A 15,832-nucleotide genomic window follows, 5' to 3' on the forward strand; every position below is an offset into this window, starting at 1 on the left:
TGCTTCTGCCTGAGACAGCAGACTTGATTGAAGAGGCTGCGAGTCGCATAGTGGATGCTGTCATAGAACGAGTCAAGGCCTCGGGAGAACTGATGACAGAGGGGGAAATCAGTCACATGTCACTGCCCTGTCCTTCCGAGTCGGGCCCAGGGCCTGAACAGCTGGAGAGTGCTTCTGCAGGGAAGGCAAATGCTTTCCAGCCTGTGGAGACCCCGCCAATGGGCAGTAGTCATGGAGAAGCCTCTGGGAACCTTGCAGGATGCTTTGCTGGAAGGGAGGAGCCAGAGAAGATTATTCTGCCTCTCCAGGGACCAACTCCGGCAACAGGTAAGCAAAGCAGAGTACGAAATCAACAGTTTGAGAAACAAATTCCCCTAAGAGTCTCTGTGACGTGCTGGTAAAAACATAGGCATCATGTTGTTGTTTAGAGGGCTGGCGTTCATCAGGTAGGTTGCCAAGTTACCAGTCAACACCATCCGGAGAGGCACGTCATCTCAGGGTTGGGCAGTTTTTGCTCCCTGGGCTTGATTGTTTAAAGCCTATAAATGCTCTATCTGTTGCACTGGAGCAGTCATGACTTTCCTAACCTGGAAAACAGTGCCTAGATCCCAGGTGCTCTAAAATGATAAAGGAATTTAGCAGATGTTTTTGTTCACATGGCTTAGTCCTTTTTCTCGAGAACCATAACAAACAGTGCTGAAAAAGTGTGTTTTATTACAAACCTGAAACTCCTTTCTTTCCCTATCATCCTAGTCTGTGTCCTGAGCAAATTTAGTCAGAGTGGTTTCACCAACAGCTCTAAGTATCATTGTAAGCCGATGGCCCAGCATCCCAAATGGTGGTATTAGGTCATTGGTGGAGGCTGTGGGAAGGGAACTCCCTCCTTTTCCTGCCTGAGGAGCAGACCTCCAGTTCCATTGCCTGTTGCTCTTGGGCAGCAGTCTGGGAATTGAGGACCCTGCGAAGTGCAGGGGATAGGATACAGGATTTCCGCCAGAGCCTAGTCTGCTGAGCTGCTGTCACAGGGCAGACGTTGTGTCTGCTTATCTTGGTGAAGCAGCTGCAGCAAGCAGATTGCTCACACAGCACTAGCCCGTTCCGTCTGTGGGTAACCATGTCCAGAGAGAGCAAAGAGAAACCACTGGTGTTCAGTGGAAAGAAACGATCTGAATAAAACTCCGTATCGGGGGTTGAGGCTGAAGTTCAAACTGGAGTCGGACTCGGTTTTGACTCCTGAAGTCGTTCAAGGTCAGTTTGATTCACACTTTGCGACAATCACCTGTTACCAGGTATAGACAGAAGACCTATCTCCTTGCTTGCCCCCAGGCTCTCGTAGGTAAGAAGCCTGTTTTGTTTTTACCGTTTGATTGCTCTTGATGTTCTTTCTAATTTTTGAAAACCCCTTTACTGTAGTAGGTGTTAAGGATTTGGGTTGGGGCATGAATAGAAATGAACAAATAGAATAAGGAGAGAAGTGGCTTTAGAAAAAGAGCAATTTAAACACAGTGGTCATTTTCCCTGATAGAGGGTGTTTAACCATTTATAATCTATTTTTCCAGTTGAGGAATTTAAGAAACCTGAGATAGTATTTTTGGTGATTTCACACTTTTTGTTTTATTAAAGTGTCTTGGATTGTTAGCAGCCAACAAATTTCTATTACTAACAATCTCAGAATTTCAATGAGAAGGTCTCTAATTTTTAAAAGAAGGCACAACAGCAAGTCTATTTTGGGGGCCCTGGCAGGTTGACATTTCAGAAGAACGGGAGTGGCTGTAAGCTGATGCCTGGCTATGTTGTTTTCATTTGGGTGCTGCGTCTTTGGCCACATAGGCTGGAGTTATTTATCTTTCTGGCTCAGTAGTCAGAATTTAACCCAAGCAAGTACAAACTATGTAAGGTTTGTGGCTATAGTACCTTAAGAGAAAAGATAGAAACCAAGCCGACTTTGATTTTTTTTTTTCAGACTTTGATTTTTAATAGCACACAAAGATAGTAAAGGTGCTAAGAAATTATGCTTAAGATTTTAAGGCTTTAGGAAGGAAAATGAGACGAAAATGAAGTTTCAGCAGTGTCTCTGGGCTTGGGATTTTGGTGTGTGTGTGGGGGGTCGAGTTACTTATTCTGCTGTCCAGAGGAGTCATATGTGCTCCATGCTCATGGCCTCAAAGGGCAAAGAGAAGTAACCAGTGATGAAGAAATTGGTGCTTTTTTCAGAAAATAGCCAGGATTGGGGAAAGTCCCTGGTCACGTTGCCCTAGAGAAAAAGCACCTGAGTGTGATCTCAGACCAAAGGGTATTTTCTAGGAAGTTTACATGCCATTTATGAATTTAACCATACTGTTTTATAAGTGAGGAGACATTGGTTTAACTGCTGATTTGGAAGGAGACACGTGGCATTGGCTTTTGTTTTTATATACTGCTGTTGACAAAGCCAAATAGAAATTGAGATGAGGAAAACACAAAACTTCCAGTTAGAGTGAGGGGATGTGGCCCTTTACCCATCAGGAGGATTGGCACAGTGCTTTGGGAAGTTAGTTGTGCATAACTGAGCCAGGCCAGTCCTGAGGAGGCTGCCAACACCCCACAGGTCTCACTAATCTCTGTTTACTGCTGTGACTGGTTGCTACTTGCCAAGATACGTATTTTCAGTTGATGGATGTAGGATAGTAAGGATGTGTCAGAAATCACATCCCCAAATAAATAAAATAAAAATCATCAACAGCCCCCCTCTAAAAAAAACAAAAAACAACCCTATCTTATTCAGAAATGTTTTGATCAAGGAATACTTCTAAGGGGGTTGCTTAGTCAGTTTTTTGTTTTTTTTTTTTTTTTTAACTTTAATCACATTTTATGAAATGTAAGAAAGATTTTGGTTCTTTGGGCAAGGAAACATGTTTGCCCATTTTTTAAATTGCTAGTAAGTTTATGTAATTAAAAAATTAGGGCAAAAAATGGAGACTTAACAACTGTTCATTTATAGGAATGTCACTTTCCTAAATCTAAAGTAGACCTTTTTACGTCGCAGTGTATAAAGGTATACATTCTCACAGTGTGCTGTTAGAATAAAATCTTAATATATTTTATTTATATAATTATAAAATACATAATACAATATAATATAATTTATTCTTTGGTGAAAGAAGCCTCTGTGCCCTCTGGTGTAGGGAACATTTTTCTCTGCCAGAGTAGTAGTGTGACTAGATTAATAACAACCACAGAAAATTTTCCAAATGAAATCGAGATGGTAGTTCCATTTGTATTTGATTATCAAGGTGAATTTTGACTGTTCAACCATCAGTCCCCTTTAAAGAAGTGTCGAAGCCTAAATTTGCCTCAGGCATCATTTTACCACTTCCTTCCTGTATTAGCTTGACCATATGGTTGGTAGTCATGTAACAAAACCACTACTGTTTGGTCTGTTGAGCATAATTCTAAAGAAAACATGAAAAAACTTTTTCTTCAGAAAAGGAATTGCTGTTGATAGTGTGTTTTGGTTTGGGAGGAAATAAAAGTTAAAACAAAAACTAATTTATTAAGAATAGTTCAGTCTTATCAATTGCTGTGATGGGTAGGTGAGTGTGTGTAGTATGTTTTTAAAGAAAGACTCTTCCCAAAGGCTTTATCTCATTCTCAGCAGCTCTTTCCTTTTTGTCCTGTACAGATACATCTCTTGCCTCTTTGATAATGGTCAGGATGGACTACTAGCTTTAGCTATTAATCTGTTCCCTTAAAGCTTGTCAGTTTTCTTTTCCATGTGCAAGTCAGCATCACACTCATCAAATTGTCATGAAAAAGTCAGTAGTGAAGATGGAAGTTCAGTGGACATTGAACTGGATCTTACCTTAGCTACAAACCCACACAGAAGCTGGAGAAAACCATATAACCAGGTGATGAGGGACTAGTTCAGCACAGGGTCAGAAATGACACCAGCTCCAAAATAATACTTTCTATTTAACACAAAGGGAAAGGCAAACAAAACACATGAAACCTGGAGCATGTTGTGTAAACAGTAAGGCCCAGGAATCAATTTTTCAAATGTACTTTGTAACCACCTTGTTCTCTTCAGAAATGCCAGACACGAAAGCTCAAGATGAAGTGGATTTTCTGAGTAATACCAAGGAGAGTTCAGTTTCTGAAGAGGTGGCTGTAGGAAACATAGCTTCTACGCCGGAGTTGAAACAAGGCCCGAAGACCCAGGCGGTAAGTCTGTATGAGCACAAAGTGTGTTTAGCCTGCTCTGCTGTGTCTGATTTATGGCCTTGCTTGGGGGATTTTTTTTGATCCACAGTAGGATTTTTTTCCCTTTCTCCCTTGTTCCCTCATATATAAATGTGGACATGTTGCAGTGAAGCTTTTGCACAGCATGGTTTTAGAATGGACCCTCCTGCAGGGATCCCTTGGAGATTATAATGAAAAATGCTTTTCCTGTGAGCACAAGACTTTCCAATTTGTCATGAGTTTTAACATGTCAGAAGATGGGAATTACCAGAAAAAGGGATCTATTAACCCTTCTTAAACCTGACTCTTCTTTCTTTATATAGAAACTGATAGCAAAAATGAGATTTAACTTAAAGCTCAGTACTGACTAAAATATGAAGTATGTCATTTTTAATGATGGAAAAAAAAGGTTCACTAGATTTTCATAATAGCTCTATTGAGACATAGTTCACATAACCGTAAAATTCACTCATTCAAGTAAAGTGCACAGTTTAGTAGTTTTTAATATATTTACATATTTACAAAGTCTTAAAACTGTTACCACCGTCTAATTTTGTAACGTTGTCATCATGCTGAAAAGAAACCCCATGTTCATTAGCAGTTCACTCCCACACCCCTCAACTAACAGTCACTAATCTCCTTTCTGTCTCTATGGGTTTGCCCATTCCGGAACTTCATATAAATGCAATTATAGAATATGTGACCTTTGGTGACTGGTTTCTTTCACTTAGTGTAATGTTTCAAGGTTCATCCATGTTGTAACATCGATCAGTGTTTCATTTCCTTTTATTGCCAAGTAATATCCTGTTGTATGGATATATACCACATGTTGTGCATTTGGATTGTTTCTACTTTTTCGCTATTGTGAATAATAACTGCTGTGAACATTTGTGTGTACGTTTTTTTTTTTTTTTTTTTTGGTGGTATGCGGGCCTTCCTCTGTTGTGGCCTCTCCCGTTGTGGAGCACAGGCTCCGGACGCGCAGGCTCAGCGGCCATGGCTCACGGGCCCAGCCGCTCCGCGGTATGTGGGATCCTCCCAGACCGGGGCGCGAACCCGGTTCCCCTGCATCGGCAGGCGGACGCGCAACCACTGCGCCACCAGGGAAGCCCTGTGTGTAAGTTTGTGTGGACATATGTTTTCATATACTTAGTAATGGGTGTGCTGACCCATATGGTAATTTTATATTTAATACTTACTAAGTTTTCAAAAATGGTTTTCTTCAGGGTCTTGAGATTATTGTTCTTCTTGTTTAAAGCTATTAACTTGTAAAACAGAGAACTTAAACTTGTTGAGAGAAACAGGGTTCTAAGCTTTAGATTCCACACTTGTTTTAAAAAAAAGAACACCTTTTGGAAGCTGAAAAATCGAGTTACTGGCCTAAATCATATTGCCCGTCGGAAAATGAGCCTTCCTTGTCTAGACTTGAGGGTGCACTGTGTTTGCTCTTCAGGGGGCTAAGTAATTTTTCAGAAAGTTACCCCAATACATAAACAGAACTATACTCTCCCAGACTGTTTCAAGTGTATGGACTGTGATAAACAAGCTTCATTTTATTGGAGTACAGTGGTAGGGAGGTGCTGACTGTTTTCACCCACCCCTTATTACAGATAGTATTCATGACTAATGCCTGGGTGGCTACTTGTACAGCAGGCATTATACAGACAAATGTTGCTTTTGCCCCTGGGGAAAGAAAAGAGAACACACCCTGCATGGGTACATGTGTCTTTGTTTCCAGGAGCCCCTAAAAAAGGAAAGGAACCAACTCACATCCTTGAATTCAAATGCCTCTGTTTCTTAGTCTTCCATCTGAAGTCTTGCTAATTAGTGTCCTTGAGTGCAGCCTGATGCTTGGCCATAGACCTTTTTGCTTTCCCATGAGGATATCTCTGTCCTGACTGTATCTTGACTCTTATAAAAAAGAAAACAAAACACTGTTTTTTTAAAAGAAAGTTCCTCCTCTCCTCGTCTCTTTCCTCTTCTCACTTTTCCTCCAGTTTTAGGAGTTGAGAGAGGTAATATTCCTCTGGTTGGTCATCAAGCCTCATTTTACAGTTAAAAGAATTACACCCTCAGAGAGTCACATGGCTAGCTCAAGGTCAAAGCCGGCTAGAATGGGACCTTGTAGTTTGGTTCTAACCTAGGACTTGCCCAGTAGGGTGCTTTCCTCCCTGACTCTTAACCCCAGGCGCTGTGACTGTGGGTGTATTCTAAGGAGCATCAATATGTGAGAACCATGTAATTTGTCTGTTGCTAGGGATTGTCTGTTGCTAGGGGTTATCTGTGCTTTGTGTCTGCCTTCACTTAGCGTAATTAGAGAAAGCATACGTTAATGGAATTTTTAGTTCATGAAGATTTTCAGGTCTACACAGTGGAGGGTTTTGTGTTCACGGCATTCTTAGTGATGTGAAATCTGACCACTGACCTCCACTCCCTGTTGCTCTGCCAGCCTTGCCTTACTTGCTATGGATTGAAAGGAGAAAGCATGGACACACAATTTGATCTTTCCAATGCCCCATTTTCTCTCTTTTCCCATTTAACTTTTCACATGCTATATTCATTGAGAAGTTCCCAAACGTTTTTGGTAAGGAACAGAGAGTAAATATTTTAGGGTATGTGGGACATACAGTTTCTGTAACAACTAATCAACTTTGATGTTATAGTGTGAAAGCAGCCACAGGCTGCATGTAAACAAGAGTGTGACTGTGTTCCAATAAAACTTTATATAAATTTGAATTTCATATCATGAAGTAATTTAATAGTTTGAAATATTCTTCTTTGAATTTTTTTCAATCATTAAAAAATGTAAAACCTCCTTTTAGGTTTTTTTTTACGGGCTGTACAAAAACAAGCGGTGGCCTAGTGGTGGTAGTTTGTGGGCTCCTGGCCTAGAGTGCTTCAGTGGATGAAAAGAAAGAGAAAGCAAGTAGAATTTTTTTCTTTTCTAAATTGTTTCAGCTTGCCGTGAAAGCTCTGGTTATTAAACTGCACGTAGGAAGGTGGAGAGTTCCGATTCTGTGTTTCTCCTGAATTTGCTTTTTGACTTAGTCTCTCCAGGGCTCAACTTCCTTACTCTATTCGTCTTCTAGCCTTAACCTTCTGGAGTCTGGGTTTGCAGTCTGAAAAGGGTTACTTGAGCTTGTGATTGTAGTCGAGGGTGGAGTGGCATTTGTTTAGCATTATTTAATTCGATCTTTCAGACACATGCCCAGTCTCTTTGTTGGCCTTGGGAATAAGCCAGTCATTGCTTCATTGACTCATTGTTTCACTGAATCATCCTCTTCCAAATGTAAAACGGGAAAAAACTGTATCTTACGCTTTGCTGCTGTCTTGAAAACCTAGAGCATAGGTTCATAAAGGAATTAGGCAGTATCAAGAATAGTGTTTGCTTATATCCTCAGAGAAAACGCATGTATGTGTTAAATGCTACAGGTGTCTCAATACACAATACGTGGTCCTAACAGATAATTCTTCACTGAATCAAAAATTGTTCACAATTACAGAGGCCAGGTTTTATACACAATATGGTGCATTCCCATTAGTCATTTTATCAGTATTTTTTAGTCATGGTTGTTATTAAGTATTGCCAAAGCCTTAATACTAGTTACAATTTAATATTCAACATTGTCCCTTCTTATATACATTCCTGGTTTCAAGGTTCTCAGATTACCTCTTGTAGTCCTCTTTTTTTCCCCCTCAGTGAGTTAATATATATCAAGTACTTAGAGCCTGACATGCAATAAGTACCACTTAGCATTATTATTATTAATTAGTTTTATAACTTTAGATTCCAGTATCCTTTTTACTCATTTAAGTAACCAGTGGCATATGGTGGTTCCTAAAACAATCAAGCCTCAGGTTCTCCTTCTTGAACATTGTTATAAAAGCTTCAGGAATAGCATCAAATGTTAATTTAAGTTGGGAGACATGGTGCTTGTTTTACTTCTGAGACCTTTAGGATTTGAGTGAAGCTTAAAGATTATCTAAAGTCTAATACCTTTGCTTTATAGGAGGAAAAAAATGGTTTCTGGAAAGTTAAGCGACTTGCCTCATTTTACGACTAGTTAATTCTGTACGCTAGACTAGAACCTCATTTCTGTGTCCGTAATATTTCTGCTATACTGTGGTTTCCAGAAAAGTCATTCTGAGGGTATACTTCTGGGGAATTCAGTTCACTTGGATGGGTTTTTGCATTTTAAACAAGTACCCCTGAATGATGCATACACACCCTAAGATTCTAAAACCATTGCATTATACCCTCGTGCTTTCAGTGATAGTTGGAGAAATTCCTTTGGCTGTTTTAGGATCTAAGCTGATTCACTTTAAAATAAGTCTCATGTTCTTATTATAAATTGTTTAGCTGTAACTAAGTACCATCAAGATGGTATTTGTCCAGAGAGTTTGCTTTTGATGTACAATTACTAAGATTTTCCAAACCTGTCATTTATTTCCTAAAGAATGATATGGCTGGGTGTAGAGGTGACATTCAATACTTGAGTCCAGAACAGAAAGCCTTCTGGGACCTTTCACCTTGAGAATATGCTCCATGGTGGCCAGGAAGGAATTCTGACTCCTACTTCCCTGCCCCAGTGCTGCAAACCAGCATACTCCATGTCCTCTGTGAATCTTTTCAACATGTGGCCAAGTTCATTAGGAAGGAGCTTTCTTCCCTGGGGGATCTGTTCATTAAGGTATTTCTGTAATAATTCCTTTTCCAAATGATCATTGCAGAAGCTCATTAGCCATATGGAAGAGTTAATTCAGCAAGCCAGGTATATCTTGTCAGGATGCCTATGGTCCTAGCAGCCAAACACTCAAGAACAAATATGTTCAAGCACAACTGTAAAATCCCATATGTTGAGTGTTAGGTTACTGGGAAAGTCTACTCTTCATTTAACACACACTCCCCAGTCAGAACCATGCTCCCTTTAAAAAAAAAATAACTACACAGGGCTTCCCTGGTGGCACAGTGGTTAAGAATCCGCCTGCCAATGCAGGGGACACGGGTTCGAGCCCTGGTCTGGGAAGATCCCACATGCCGCGGAGCAGCTAAGCCCACAACTACTGAGCTTGTGCTCTAGAGCCCGCGAGCCACAACTACTGAAGCCCAAGCACCTAGAGCCCATGCTCCACAACAAGAGAAGCCACTGCAATGAGAAGCCTGCGCACCCCAATGAAGAGTAGTCCCTGCTCGCCGCAGCTAGAGAAAGCCCGCGTGCAGCGACGAGGACCCAACGCTGCCAAAAATAAACAAATAAATAAGTAAATTTCTTAAAAAACAAAAAACAAAAAAACGACACAGCCAAACATTAAATTAACTGAATTTCCATTCTTAGTTATTTTTACAACAGTATTAATGTTTGTTTCTTCAAGGTTGTGGTAAGGGCAGTGTTGGACTATTTCTGGTTAAAATCTTGAATTCTCCCTGTAGTTTGATTATTTTCTGTGTTTCCTTCCTCTTGTCTCAAGGGGGCGAGCTTGCATTTCCATCCCTAGTCCAGGAATCTCTTCAAAAAAGTTTTCGTTTTGTGTGGCTTTTCACACCCTTCATGCACACCTGCCATAGGAAAATATGGCAGCTCTCAGGCTATCTGGTAACTAACTGGACTGGTCGTGGCACTGATATTCAAAATGACTTACACATCTTATCCTCTTATTTAACAGTTTTCAGTTTTAAAAGTCTTTTTAAAAATGTCTGTGCTATCATATTTACATATATATAGTTTTGTGGTATACGTGTCATCTAGGAAAAAGCAGAGTGGCCTCTTCATGTCGCCAGTAAGTCTTCTCTGCGTATATTTGGCGTGTAAGAGAACTAGCACTGTGCCCACCGCCTGCTGCCAATTATCCTTTTTGGGTCCAAATCTAGAGCTAGCTTCAGTCACAGGGAAACATACTCCTCAGCTTTTTCATACAGAATTTTTGGAGATACTCTGGATGTCTCTTCTGAAATGGGGTCAACAAGAAATTCTGCAGGTGTGCTTCTAGAGAAGATAGTTGCAAAAAAGAAGTGCCTTAAAGAACCCCAGATCATAAAGCCGTAAGTGGAAAAACTACATCCTTAATGTAAAAATATCTGTAAATAATATATGTAAGAGTATAATTTAATGATCTAACTATACATTTTTTCCTTTTTTTAAAAAACTGATGTACAGATGATGTACAATATTATATGTTTCAGCTGTTTAGCAGTGATTCACAATTTTTAAAGGTTATGTTCCATTTATAATTTCTAAAAAATATTGGCTATATTCCCTCTGTTGTATAATATATCCTTGTAACTTATTTATTTTATACATAGTAGTTTGTCCCTCTTAATCCCCTGACCCTATCTTGCCCTTCCCTCCTTCTTTCTACCCCCTGGTGACCACTAACTAGTTTGTTCTTTTTATCTGTGAGTCTCTTTCTGTTTTGTTACATTCACTAGTTTGTTTTATTTTCTTAGATTCCACGTATAAGCAGTATCACACAGTATTTGTCTTTCTCTGTTGGACTTACTTCACTTAGCGTAATACCTTCCAAGTTCATCCATATTACTGCAAACGGCAAAAATCCATTCTTTTTTATGGCTGAGTAGTAGTATACCATTGTATATAGCTATACATTTTTCAGTGACCTTGAGGAAATTATTTAATTTCTCTGGTCTCCATTTTCCCACTTGTATAATGGTTAGGTAATCTCTAATGTTTCTTCAGGTTCTTAATTTTTAACCAGTGTGTGATTCTAAAATGATAGGAATAAGTTCATGAATGTTGGGGTGTATATCTTACTGTATTGGAGTAAAAGGGAAACCGCAAAGGACTTTTTAAAATCACACTTTCTTTAATGTCCAGTTCTTACTGATCACTTTTTCTTTGAACATTTTCCAGGGTGTTTTACTCTGCAGTCTTACTTTTATTAATAATCCACTTCTTTCTCTCATAGAACTGCTTAATCATAGGTCATATGTGCATTTTGGAGGAGGCGTGTGTGCGTTTTCTTTTTTCCGCCTGTTGGGACAAAAGAACCAAATGTGATTCTTATCACTCTTTTGGCCCATTTGTTACACTCCTCATCTCACTTTTGTTCATTCTTATCTCATTATATTGACAGCCAAGGTTAGTAGCCAAGCACAGTGGAAAGATTATGGAGCCCAGTAAACCACGGTTTTAATCCCAATTCTGGCCCTTGATCTGCCACTTTGATCCTTTTGGTTAGAGGCTCAGTTTCCTCATCTATAAATTTGGGATAATGATGCCAACTTCAAGAGTTGTTTGTACTAACTAGAGTTAGTATAGTGTCCACCATGTACTAGATGTTTTATAAGCAGTAGGATGTAACTCTAATCTCATTTTTTTTTTTTTTTTTTTTTGCGGTACGCGGGCCTCCCTCTGCTGCGGCCTCTCCCGTTGCGGAGCACAGGCTCCGGACGCGCAGGCTCAGCGGCCATGGCTCACGGGCCCAGCCGCTCCGCGGCGTGTGGGATCCTCCCGGACCGGGGCGCGAACCCGGTTCCCCTGCATCGGCAGGCGGACGCGCAACCACTGCGCCACCAGGGAAGCCCTCTAATCTCATTTTAAACTAACTCAGAATTATCAGACCCACTCTTAAGACTCTGTGGATGAATGATTTTAAATAGGTGATGGTTAAAATTATCTTGGAAGAAGTTACCAACTGTGTCAGGCCATAGTGTTACTTAATTAAATTACCATGTCAGTTTGTGTTTACTGTGAGGGTGCACTGATTTGTTCAGTACTTCATTCAACAAATGTTCTTGAACTCTGTGCTAGACCTTAGAAATGCTGAAATGAAAATAAGCCTGTCTCCACATTCAAATTCATATTCCAGTGGGAAGAGACAATTACTAAACCAATAAGATACAGTCTGGTAAGTGTTAAAATATATAGGCAAACTCAGGGTGGCTCATGAATAGATATATTTCAGCTAGATAAATGGTAAATTCTCCTCTCTAAGTTCCTATATACCCCCTGGGAGGAGGGGCGTTTCTAAGGAATGGTGTATTATTTTTAACGCTGTTTACCTCAAGTGGCTTCCCAAGTTTCATTTTAAAGGAGGATTGTCTTTTGTGGGGGTGAAGATATGTGCATTCCGTGTCAGAAACTCAGGCTTGGGTGTAACTGTTACTTCTGCCAGTAGACTTGGAAGGGCCCCCACTGGGCGACCTCTCAGAAAAACTAGTGTATTGCTTCTGACCCCAAGTTCTATGTTCATCTTACTGATATAAACATGACTTTATGGCTGCTTGTTTTCCCCTCTTAAGAGAAGAAGCTTCCATAGTAGAAAAACTAAAAGAAAAATATCATTTGATCTGTGGAGAAAGGCTAAGGTCCTTCTCAGTGACGCACATAATTGGGACAGTTATAGATTTCTTAGATTTTGATTGCGTATTTTAAGAAGATGCCTTGCTGGTTGGCCACCATAAGAGTAAAGGTGCACGCTGTATATGGAATTGTTTATCCAGAAAAGGTTTCAGAGGTACTGATTTCTGATATTTTGGGCCTATTAGGCTGCTCAACTTCGTGATGTAGTCTGTGGCTTTGATTTCTTTTATTCATTCGTTTAGTAAACTTTAAGTGAATGCCTTTCTCTCTCAAGGTATTGCATCGAATATGTAGGGAAGTAAAAAAGAGGTTAGATATTGTCTTTGTCCCCAGTTTAGTTAAATAAAGAGAGCACATACAGGCATAATCACAATCTGTGGCTGCAGTATGTGAGACGTGCCATAGGTGCCTTTAAGGTGCTCTAGAAGTTCACAGAGAGATGAATTCTTCCTGAGAAGTGCTTGTCTGAAATGTAGTGATGTTTCCTTGATGATAACCTTGTTGTAACACACGTGGTATAAATATTCATTAGAAAGTAGGGATAGGTTCAGGGAGCCTTTGATGTGCTCTCCAGCTTTATAGTTCTTTATTGCTTTCACAATGTACTTGGCCCTTCAAAGATCCAAGAATTGCCAGAAACACCCCAATTTCAGTTTAGGAAACTGAAAAGTAACATTTACCAAAAGAAGCATAAAGAATGGAAGTATTTGGTAATATGTGAGCCATGTAGGAATTAAAAAGAGTAGTACCTCTGTTGAAATATTTCCATTCAGCCAGTATAAATCTACATTCCCTCCTTGCCTCTTTCATGCAGTGATATAGCCATTTTGCTTCCATTCTGAGAACCCCCAAAGCCCCATCCCTCCTTATGGAACCGAAGAATTGTGACATGGTCTTAAGTCATTGCCACGTGTGTAGTCTTCAGTAGAAAGTTAGTTGATGATGAAGATACTTTCCATAAAGTTCAGAACAGATAATACTCTTAGGAGCACAATTAAAATATCTTGAGTTTAAGTCTTACTCAGAAGTCACAGTAAGCCAAATATTGATTATATTGATCTTCCTTATCTGTGCAGCAGTTGGCATTCTGTCCTGAGTCATCAGAATTGATATATATTTAAGAGTTTCGAAAGCCTAGTCATTATGCAGTTGGAATTTGGGGCCGAACCGAAGTATAAGAATGAAATAGATTTTTTGTGTTTGGTTCCTGGATTTCTATTGAAGATAGTTGCAGAAGATGATTTCTGGAACAGTTTGAATTACTTATAACAGGAATAATTAGATTAAGTGTATAGCTCCCCAAAGCGGACACTGTGGAAAGTGTTTATTTGAATGTCTAAATTTGACTTGGAACTTTCATTCATGCGAGTTGTACAGTAGTCTCCCCTTATCCATGCATGGGGCGTGTGTTCCCAGACCCCTGTAGACGTCTGAAACCTTGGATAGTGCCAAATCCTATATAGACTATGTTTTTCCATATACATACATACCTGTGAAAAAGTTTAATTTATGAATTAGGCACAGTAAGAGATTAACAACAACAATAATAAAATGGAACAGTTATAACTATACTGTAATAAAAGTTACATGAATGTGATCTCTCTCTCAGAATACCTTAAATCTGTAATGTCTTTTCCATCTTCACTAAGCACACACGGTGCCCATAATTTTTGCAGTTTGAGGTGCTAAGGTAAAAATAGCACTGTTTTCTTTATGCTTCTTCACAATTTCACAGAAAATTCATCCTTACCATATATCTTAGCAACCGATCTCAGCATACGATTTTTCCCCCCTTCCCTATTAAGTCTAGAACTTTCATCTTTCACTTAAAAGATGCACTTTACATCTGTGGTAGATCCAAAATGCCAGCATCACTACTCTTGTGCTTTGGGACCATTATTAAATAAAATAAGGGTTAGTTGAACACCACACTGTGTACTGACATAGTCAGTCTGATAACCAAAACAGCTACTAAGTGACTAATGGGCAGGATACGCCGGACAAAGGAACGACTCACGTCCCAGGTGGGGCAGAGCGTCCCAGGTGGGGCAGAGCGGGATGGTGTGAGATTACATCAGGCTACACAGAATGGTGCACAACTAAAAACATATGAATTGTTTACTTCTGGAATTTTACATTTAATATTTTCTGACTATGGTTGAGCACAGGTAACTGAAATCATGGAAAATAAAACCTCAGATGAGGGGGGACTACTGTATACATACACATGTGTGTGTTTCTTCTACTACATAGAACATGAGATACTTTTTGAGCATCATAGCATCTGGGAAATTTTGCTCTACCCCTTTCCTGAAGCAGTAGTAAAAAAAAAAAAAAAAAAAAAAAAAAAGGAGAGGGGGATAAATAGTGAAAAAGTATGACTTACTTTCTTGCTCGGAGTCTCCTTGAAGAAAGATAGACCAGTAGTAAAATGTACTTAAGTTGGAGATACCTCGCCACCCATTTGGTTTGTTTGCAGAAATATAATGGGATCATAAGATTTGTAGTGGGACCATTTAAAGGTCTTTTCTGCTCCCATGCGGTCCCGGCCTGAGGAACAGGGGCGGGAGCTTCGAGACTAGGACTGCGCAAAAGCCATGTGGAGGACAGGCTCTTGGTGATCCACCCAGCCGTCAGGGCTGCGCCACTGAGGTGGGAGAACCAAGTTCAGGACACTGGTCCACAAGAGACCTCCCAGCTCCACGCAATATCAAACAGCGAAAATCTCCCAGAGAACTCCATCTCAACGCCAAGACCCACCTTCACTCATCGACCAGCAAGCTACAGTGCTGGACACCCCATGCCAAACAACCAGCAAGACAGGAACACAACACCATCCATTAGCACAGAGGCTGCCTAAAATCACAATAAGGCCACAGAAACCCCAAAACACACCACCAGACGTGGACCTGCTCACCAGAAAGACAAGATTCAGCCTCATCCACCAGAACACAGGCACTAGTACCCTCCAACAGGAAGCCTACACAACCCAGTGAACCAACCTTAGCCACTGGGGGCAGACACCAAAAACAATGGAAACTACGAACATGCAGCCTGCGAAAAGGAGACCCCTAACACAGTAAGTTAAGCAAAATGAAAAGACAGAGAAACACACAGCAGATGAAGGAGCAAGGCAAAATCCCACCAGACCTAACAAATGAAGAGGAAATAGGCAGTCTACCTGAAAAAGAATTCAGAATAATGATAGTAAAGATGATCCAAAATCTTGGAAACAGAATGGAGAAAATACAAGAAACGTTTAACAAGGACCTAGAAGGACTAAAGAGCAAACA

At 40.2% G+C, this 15,832-nt stretch overlaps 1 protein-coding gene and 1 long non-coding RNA gene across 3 annotated transcripts in view; both read left to right on the forward strand.

Annotated features, from left to right (window-relative positions):
* The first annotated feature begins 934 nt into the window (after positions 1-934).
* AKAP13 (A-kinase anchoring protein 13) overlaps positions 935-15,832 on the forward strand; it is a 166,994-nt gene continuing 152,096 nt past the window's right edge. Inside the window, exons 1-2 of one of the 2 annotated variants that reach the window (XM_028495273.2) lie at positions 935-1,336; positions 4,067-4,200. In XM_028495273.2, the coding sequence (XP_028351074.1) occupies positions 4,069-4,200 (132 nt within the window). In that variant the 5' untranslated portion in view covers positions 935-1,336; positions 4,067-4,068. The remainder of the gene's footprint in view (positions 1,337-4,066; positions 4,201-15,832) is intronic. The other variant, XM_028495274.2, reaches the window with a different exon arrangement.
* On the forward strand, positions 7,024-15,476 carry LOC129392533 (uncharacterized). The gene is made up of 2 exons (XR_008618606.1): positions 7,024-10,258; positions 11,620-15,476. It is a non-coding gene; the product is annotated as an uncharacterized lncRNA (long non-coding RNA).

The sequence above is a fragment of the Physeter macrocephalus genome, chromosome 11, assembly GCF_002837175.3.
Source record: "Physeter macrocephalus isolate SW-GA chromosome 11, ASM283717v5, whole genome shotgun sequence".
In the NCBI taxonomy this organism is placed as follows: Eukaryota; Metazoa; Chordata; class Mammalia; order Artiodactyla; family Physeteridae; genus Physeter; species Physeter macrocephalus.